The sequence below is a fragment of the Emiliania huxleyi genome (genome assembly GCF_000372725.1).
Source record: "Emiliania huxleyi CCMP1516 unplaced genomic scaffold EMIHUscaffold_1, whole genome shotgun sequence".
NCBI lineage: Eukaryota > Haptophyta > Isochrysidales > Noelaerhabdaceae > Emiliania > Emiliania huxleyi.
Window position 1 is genome coordinate 1,650,922 of NW_005202428.1, and position 8,588 is coordinate 1,659,509.

The 8,588-nt window shown below is 67.5% G+C and overlaps 1 protein-coding gene across 1 annotated transcript; it reads left to right on the top strand.

Annotated features, from left to right (window-relative positions):
- The first annotated feature begins 3,396 nt into the window (after positions 1-3,396).
- On the top strand, positions 3,397-6,236 carry EMIHUDRAFT_447483 (putative pectin acetylesterase). The gene is made up of 4 exons (XM_005794204.1): positions 3,397-4,256; positions 4,333-4,652; positions 4,717-5,348; positions 5,441-6,236. The coding sequence occupies exons 1-4, from the start codon at positions 3,475-3,477 to the stop codon at positions 5,951-5,953; spliced, it is 2,247 nt and encodes a 748-aa protein (XP_005794261.1). The 5' UTR covers positions 3,397-3,474; the 3' UTR covers positions 5,954-6,236.
- The last annotated feature ends 2,352 nt before the right edge of the window (positions 6,237-8,588 follow it).

Sequence of the window (8,588 nt, forward strand, 5' to 3'; positions counted from 1 at the left end):
GGGGGGGGGGGGGGGGGTTCAACGGAGGGAGGGGCGGGGAGGGGAGCTGTCTCGGGGGTGGCACGCGCATGCCGGCCGCCGCGGCGGCGATGGCGCCGCCAACGTAGCTAAAGGCGCGCGAGCGGGCGAGCCGCGTCTGGCCGGCGGCCGGCGGCGGCGCGGCCGCGCGCTTGGGCGGGGGCGGCTTGGGCTTGGGCTGCTGCTCGAGCGTGTCACGCCGCGTGAAGTCGTCGTGCAGGAAGGCGAAGAGGTCGGCGGAGCGGGCGCCTGTCAGTCAAGAGGGGATGCGGACGTGCTCATGGATGCTCGGCAAGGAGCGGGCACCCTTCGCGGGGGTGGCGCAGAGGAGGAGAGAGGAGGAGAGAAAAGAGGAGACGAGAGTAAGAGGAGAGGAGGAGAGGAGGAGAGGCGAGGCGAGGCGAGGCGAGGCGAGGCGCGACCGTAGATGGTGCGGCCGAAGTCCTGCAGCGTGACGGTGCGGCGGCGCTCTCGGCGCGCGGCTTCGGAGCTCTGCTCGGTGAGCATCGCCAGGAGGAGCTCTGCCGACTTGGCGACGAGGAAGGCCCCCTGACGAAAGGGGGGGGGGGGGGGGGGCAAGCGGTGAGAGGTGTCCTCAAAGTGCTCTGTGGGTGTGGGCGTGTGGACGTGTCTCGTGAGTGTCTTCGGCGGGGATCTGGCGCCTCCTTCGAGAGGCTCTTGATGCCGGGGTCGACCTCCGGCTTGCTCTCCTATCAGCCGAGAGTCACCGGGATGAGCCGAGGTGTGAGTCGAGATGAGTCGAGATGAGTCGAGATGACCCGCCGGGGCCACCGGCGAGGGGGAGGGGAGGGAGAGGTGAGGGCGGTGAGGGTCGTCTCGCGTCTTCTTCTTCCTTTGTCGTTTTGAGGCAGGAGCGGGCAGGGCGGTGGTGGAGACGGAGGCGGCGGGGAGGGCAGTGGTGGAGGCGCGGGCGGCGGGTTCGGTGGCGGTTGCGAGGGCGACGGCGGTGAAAGGAGGGCAGAGGGCGAGGGTTGCCTTCATCGTCTTGCGCACGCGCGCCACCGGGAAGGCGGTCTGGCCTGCCTCCACCTCCGTGCCGCCGCCGCCTCCCCTCCCCGGCGCGGGGGCCACCGCCTCGCCCCGCTTCTCCGCCTCGTGGTATGCCGCCAGCTCTGCCGCGTGGCGAGCCTGGTCGGCGAGGGGGGCGGCGGTGAGGGCGGGAGGAGAGAGGCGGCAGCGGGGAGGGCAGCAGCGGTGGGGGATGCAGCGGGGAGGGATGCAGCGGTGGAGGGATGCAGCGGGGAGGGATGCAGCGGTGGAGGGATGCAGCGGGGAGGGATGAAGCGGTGGAGGGTGGCGGGCCTTGTCTGCAGCGGCGCGCTCAGTCCACGGGGCCTTGGCGTCGTCGCTGAGCGCGCGCCACGCCTCTCCCGCCGCCTTGCTCGGCTTGCCCCCTTGCGTCTCCGTCAGCCAGTACGCCCACGGGGTCATCGCCTTTTTGGGGTAGGGCACCGGCGGCGCCGCCGGCCCTGCTGGCGGCTCTGCAGGCGTGCCGGGCGAGGGCGGGAGGTGCGCCGCATCGTCGTCGGCCGAGTCGGCCGGGCCCGCCGCGCCGTCGAGTGCGCTCGGCGAGCCCACCACTCGCTCATCCTCTCCCAGCTCCTCGCCGCCAGCCTCGCCCTCGCCCGCGGCACTGCCCTCGGACGCTGCGGCCGCCGCCGCCTCGGCGTCGGGCAAGCGGCCAGTCGTCCGCTGCGAGATTTCGGTCTCGGGCCCTACGTCGTCGCCCTCCACACCCGCACCACACATCGGGATCGGACTCGTCCCGAGGCCCACCGACTTGAGCACGGGCTGGAGCGCCGAGGTCCCACCGATGACCGCAGCTCCCTCGCCCTCGCGTAGCAGCACGGAGGGAGCGACCTCGGTGCTGACGACAGCCGGGGCCGGATAAAAGCCTACCGTGTCGCCGTCCTCCTCCTGCGCCTTCGCCAGCGCCCCCTCGAGGAGCGACCAAGCTGAATCGGTCGCCCCAAGCATCTCGGTCAGGGCTATTCGAGGCGCGCCAACCGTGCTGCGACAAGAGCGGGAGGCCGATTTTTTTCTTTTTATCTGTTTTCCCGAGAACCTGACAGAGATAACCCCCCCAAATTCTCGATTCCTCGGGAAACTAGAGAGGAAACGAGAGGGTGCTGTAGAGAAACACGGAAAGGAAACGAGACGGGGTGAGCGAGGAAACATGGCTCATGGGTACAGCCTAAGAGGGAGGGCCAATTCCCAATACCAAACAACTCTAACACTCACACGTCATTTGGCCGCCTGTTCACGCGCGCGCGAGACGTGCAGACAGGGTTGCCAGGTGAGAGCGAATGGCGCGGTTCACGCCTCGCACAACAGAGAGAGAGATGCGCTCTGCATATATGGTGGGACATAAAAGAGAGCGAGTACTTGGCTCTTGGGCGAGTAGGCCGTGCGGTCGACGCTGCCGCGCGCGACTTTGCGCGCGAGGCGGCGCAGCTTGAGAACGGCGGTGGGCGAGAAGCCGCCGCCGAACGTCTCGTGGAGCAGCAGGTTGAAGTTGTTGCGCTTGACAAAGATCGCGTCGTGGTAGAAACCGCGATGCGCCTTGACGTAGCCGTGGCCGGTCTTGTGGGGGAAGGGTTGGCCGGGCTGCCCGCGCGCCTTGCAGCCCATGTTTAGGCGGCGGGCCTTCTCCTCGGTGTTGCCGAAGGCGCAGGAGTGGCCAACGGAGGCGGGCGTGCCGCCACTCGAGGCGTTGCCAGCGCCCGTCGAGGAGGTCTTGAGGCAATACCAAACAACTCTAACACTCACACATCATTTGGGGCCTGCCCTGTTCACGCGCGCGCGAGACGTGCAGACAGGGTTGCCAGGTGAGAGCGAATGGTGGGACATTAAAGAGAGCGAGTACTTGGCTCTTGGGCGAGTAGACCGTGCGGTCGACGCTGCCGCGCGCGACCTTGCGCGCGAGGCGGCGCAGCTTGAGAACAGCGGTGGGCGAGAAGCCGCCGCCGAACGTCTCGTGGAGCAGAGCAGGTTGAAGTTGTTGCGCTTGACAAAGATCGCGTCGTGGTAGAAACCGCGATGCGCCTTGACGTAGCCGTGGCCGTTCCAATACCAAACACCTCTAACAATAGCAAACAACTCTAACACAACACATCATTTGGGTTTGTCGGGTTTATCGCAACAGTGCCTTCGCCCTTCTGCTCCGCCCTCACCTCCAGCAACCAACCTCCCCGCCGGGCTCACCTCCATCGGCGAGGACGCCTTCCGAAGCTGCTCCTCCCTGACCCGCGCCACCTTCCCCGCCACCCTCACCTCCATCAGCAGCGGCGCCTTCTTCGCTGTCGAGTAAATGGAAAAAGAAAACAACTTCCGGCCGTCCCCTCGAGTAAGGACGCCCAGGCCGACAAAGCCCTGTGCGCGCCGCGCGACTCTCTTTGGCCGCGCAGTGAGGCAGCAGGCCTCGCCTGCCGCCCCATGCACCACGCCGACGCCGGGGGCGGCAGGCGGTTGACGCGTCGCTCCTTTGCGGATGCGGCCTCGCGGCAGCTCCTTTGCAACGACGGCAGCGAGGCGGGCTTCTACCTCTCGGAAGGAGACGGCAGCAACAGCCTCGTCCTGCTCTATCAGCAGAGCGGCGGCTGGTGTTGGGACCGAGCCTCGTGCGACAAGCGACCAGAGTGGTACACCGGGAACAGCAGGTGGGAAAGCACAAAGGCTCCAGGCGGCATCTTTGACAGCGCGCTCTTCGCCGGCGCGACTCAGGTCTACCTCCCCTACTGCTCATCCGACGCGTGGATGAGCGAGATGGGCTTTCACGCCAACTTCTCCAAGTGGTTCCGCGGCCGGGCCATCCGCGATGCGGCTGTCGACGAGCTCGTTGCTGCCGGCCTGCTTGGCAGTGCACACAGACTCGTGTTCGCCGGGGTGTCGGCGGGCGGGAGGGGTGCGATGGCAACCATCGACTCGCTCGGAGAGAGGCTTGCATCGCTGGGTATGCCGCCGCCGTTTGGAGTGCTGGACGGGGTGGCGTACCAGGACGTCCCGCCGCTCAACTCGTGGACGCCGCTTGCCGAGCAGTGCGAGCGGGTGTGGAGGGCTCTCCAGGTGGAGCCTCCGGCGCACTGCACCGCGCAGTTCCCTGCGCGTGAAGCGTGGAAGTGCATCATGGGCACCTACGCGCTGCCGCGGCTCGCGTCCGAGTTCCTGGCCGTCACGTTCCTGTACGACTCCTACCAGCTGGGCAACCTGGGCTACATGTTGCGACCGAGAGCGGCTCGAGAGTGCTCTCTGGAGCCGCGCCTCTCCTCAGCACCTTTCCCCCCCCGGGTACAGGTACGGCCAGGTGACGGCCGTCGATTTTGCCTACGCCGAGTGGTTCCGAATGCTCAACGAGAAGACGAACGCCGACGTTTATGCAGCCGGCAACTCCGCCTTCGGGCCGGCGTGCTACGAGCACGGCGCGGGTGGCGACACTTGGTTCTCGATCAAGGTGGGCGGCGTCAGCGCCGACGACATGCTGCGCGACGCACTCCGCGGCGACTACGCAAACGTGGTCGATCGCCACGACCACGTCGACACGAACCCGACCTGTCCCAAGTTTACCGAAGTGGCCGTCTCGCCGCCGGTGGAGGGCGCCCGGCTGCACGGCAAGGGTGGCTTGAGCGCCGGAGAGCGCGCACAGCAGCTCACCATGAGCAGCACTCATTGGTCGAGTAGGCGAGGGCGGCTGGTGCGCCGGAGAGCCGTACAGCCGCCTCGATGCCCAGGCGGGCATCATGTCGTACTCGGACTGCGAGGCCGCGTGTTTCGCCGCGGATGAGTGCGCCTATTTCTCCTCCGGCAACGGCTTTGTCGGCTCGTCCCTCCCACCTGCCCTCTCCTCCGCGCTCGCCGTCGCCTCCTGGCCCTTGTACCGTGTGGTGGACGCCCTGTCGGTGCAGCCTCCGCGCGGGTGCCTGCTCTTCGCGGCCGCCCCGTGCGACCTCGTCTCCGGCGCGCCCTTCTCGCGCCTCTACGCCACCTACGCGCGGGTGTCCATCGTGCGGGGATACACAGAGGTGCCCGCGTCGCATTGCGACAGCGGCCTCGTCCTCGAGAGCGCGAAGGGGGCGACGTTTGAGGAGTGCGCCGCCACGTGCGACCACCGGCCGGGCTGCACGCACCTCAGCTACAGCGACACACCGCTCTCCGATCCGACACCGATCTTCTCGAGGGGGCAATCCACGCCCTTCGAGCCGGCGGGCGTGCGGTGTCTGCTGTTCGGAGCGTGCGATCCCACCTCGACGTCGCCGGGCGCCTTCAACACCTCGTACCGCCTCTACGCAAAGGCATCGCACGCTAGATGCCGTGTGTGGGGCTCCTGTCTGTCTCGGGACGTGGAGTCGCAAGTAGCTTTACCCTTGGCGTGCCCTCACCCCTTGCCTTGCTCCCTACGCCTCAGGGTGAGCACGAGTTTGGCCTCTATCACGCGGGGGCGCAATGCGACGGCGGCGCGGAGGCCGAGACGCGGGTCGACACCCTCGAGTCGATCGAGACTTTGCACGAGTGCCGGCAGCTGTGCGCGGCAGAGCCGGAGTGCCGCTTCCTGTCCTACTCCCCCGGGGGTGGGGACGGGCTGGGCGGGCGGTGCCTGCTGCACAGCGCGTGCTGGCGCGACCGGATCATCGTCGAGGCAAACTTCAGCGTCTCTTGGAAGGCAGGGCACAGCGCCTCGCCGGCCGACGCCGCCTTCTCGAGAGAGGGGGCCGCGAGGCTTTGGGAGGAGCCCCACGCCCTCCTCTCCCAGCAGCCCGCGCGAGTCGCTGCGGGGCCAGCCAGCTCGCTCCCGCCGTTTGGCATGGCGGGGGTCGCGGCCGGTGCCACAGCGGCCCTAGCGGGCTTGATCTTCCTCGCCAGCGCAGCGCGCGTGCGCATGTCTGCGCTGGGATCGAGGGTTCAGCCACAGCAGCATTAGAACTTGCACTGGTCTAGCCATTGAGGGAGAATCGAGCGAGAGAGGGGAGTACAGGGTCCCCAGACCCCACCTGCACGACGGCGGAGGCGGCGCGGCCTGGCGGAGCCGGTGGAGCGGCGGCGAGGGCGAGGTGGAGGGCGGCGGCGGCGTGGGCGGCGGACAGGGGGTAGTGGAGGAGAATAGGAAAGGCAGAAACCTTAGGCGCGGACAGACTTCTCCATTATTTACTGGAGCACTGCCCACTGATAGGAAGAAGAACTTTTGGAAGGACGATCAGGGCTCAGGGGGGTCACAGACAGACAGGGGAACGGGAGTGGGGAGCGCATCGCGACTGGTGCGCTCTCGCCTAGTTCTCCTGCTCCTGACAAGGGACAGCAACAGGCTCGCAGCGCGGTGCTCGGTGGAATTCCACTGCGCGCGGTAAAAGAAAGAATTTTACAACAAAGCTCCCTCGCACAACACTGGGCACGGGACAAAGAAAGAAAACAGGCAACCCAAGGGAGGGATGGGAGGACGGCACGCCGCCACCACACAGGGATTTTAAGGAGAGGTGTGTGGTGCTAGCCGTCGCCCACCCTTGGGCGTCGCCTCTATCTCTCTTCGCAGTTTCTCGCCGATTCTCGCTGCAACCTAGAACCTTCATGCCACCTCGCAGTCTCGTCCCACTCTCGTCGTTCTCTCTCTTGTCGCTTTTTCCTCTGTCGCGTCGCTCTCCTCTGCTGCCTCATCCTGCGTCGCCGCCTCCGATCCCTTGCCCTCGCGGCTTCTCCCGCCTTTCGGCGCAGCTCTGCCCTCCTCGCGGCATATTTTGGCCCCTCTAGTTTATCGAGCTCTCCTCGCGCAAGGACGACTCTTCTGACTCCCACTGCGAGCATATCCCGCCCTGTCATGTCGTTGCTCAGGACCACTCTTGTGTCGGACACTTGTGCCTCCACAGATGGTGTTGGCGCTGGATGGTTTTTCCGGTCTCGATGTCGGCGACCGCCCGATTTTTCTTTAGCACGCGCCAGTTCGCACCTGTGTCGAGCCTGTCTGCTGTGAGAGAGAGTTGTTTTGTTTAAATTCTTTTGCTCACGGCGCCTCTGTGGCAGCTGCACGCCGTCCTGCGCGGCTCAATGTCGCCAGCGAGTCGGGCAGCGACGGCGAGCATGCCGTACACGACGACCCTGCAGGAGCCGAGCCCTGCTCCGCCCAGCGTCGACATCCGCTTCATCAAAGCCTCGCAAAATTCAATCACCCTCGACCTACGCCCAGGCCCCGGCAGCTCGTCCGGCGCCCAGATCGAGCGCTTCGAGCTGCAGTGGCGGCGGGCGGGCGCGGCGGCGTCGGCAGACGGCCGCTGGATGACCGCCTCGTCCTCTCTCAAGCTGCGGCGGTGCACCAAGGGCAACCTGCAGCCGGGAAGCCTCTACACGTTCCGCGCACGCGCCTGTACGGGCGACGCGATGTGGGGTCCATACGGCGCCGCCACCGAGCCGCTGTCGACGACTCTTCCTAGTGTCCCGAGCGAGTGCTCTGAGGCGCTCCGCGTCCCCGCGCTCGTGGCGGTGGCGGCGTCGCAGCGGAAGGCAGCGGAGCACGAGAGCGACGCGCGTGAGGCCGCCCGGAAGGACGCCGACCTCACGCGCTTCGTCTCGCAGAAGAGCGCCGCCGCCCGAGAGGTGCGAGCCGACACCGCGCAGCGTCCACCTCTTGCCGAAACTGGCCTCCCCGCCTCCCCGCCTCCCGCCTCCCCCCCTCCCCGCCTCGCCCGCCCGCCCGCCCGCCCTCATCGTGCCTGCAAGGCACCTCCGGACACCTCCGGACACCTCTCCGCGCTGTGCGTGCTGCAGGTCCAGGCTGCGGCCGAGCGGCTCGAGGCGCGGCAGCGGGAGATCTGCCTCAAGGTGTGAGGGTGGCGATGAGTGAATACCACTGTTGAGTGGTTCCGTGATGTTGAGATCTGCCTCGCAAGGTGAGGGTGGCGATCGACGCCGTCTGCGCAAAGAGCCAAGCGGACTTCGCCGCAAAGGCGCGAACGATCGAGACGAAGATCGACGACGAGGTGGGCCGCGAAGTAGACAAGGCTGTCGAGCGGGCGGCTGCCTCTCGCGGAGAGAAAGGGGCGCCACAGTAGGGCCCTCCCCGGACCCTTCTCGGAAGCGTCCTGCAGGCGGCGGCAACGTACTCCGACTCCGCAGGGTACGGCGGCGAGGCGGAGTCCCGCTCCATGTCCTTGGCTGGCACCTCCGCCATCGTCACCGCGGCAAAGGTGGCGGCGCGTGCGCGCGTGACTGAGTCGATCTCGGCCAAGAGGAAGGGGCTGCTCGATGCCGCCGCTCAGGAGGCGGAGGGGGAGGTGCTTCCTCCCGCGCTGCTGCGCGCGACCTCCGTCCCGGACACGTCCGGCGACATGTCGAGGTCGTGTCCCACAGGTGCCTCCCGCGCTGCTGCGCGCGATCCGTGCCGTCCGCACCGACGCAGACGCGTCCCTCGTCGAGGAGGCGGCCAAGCTGCGAGGAGCGCCGCCGCAGGGACGGCGCTGCCGCCACCACACATGTCGCCCACCCGTCCGGGGCATGTGGTGTGTAGGCACCTCGTCGCAGACTCGGCTGCGGCACGTCGTCGAGGCTTGCGACTCCCTCCCTCCCTCCCT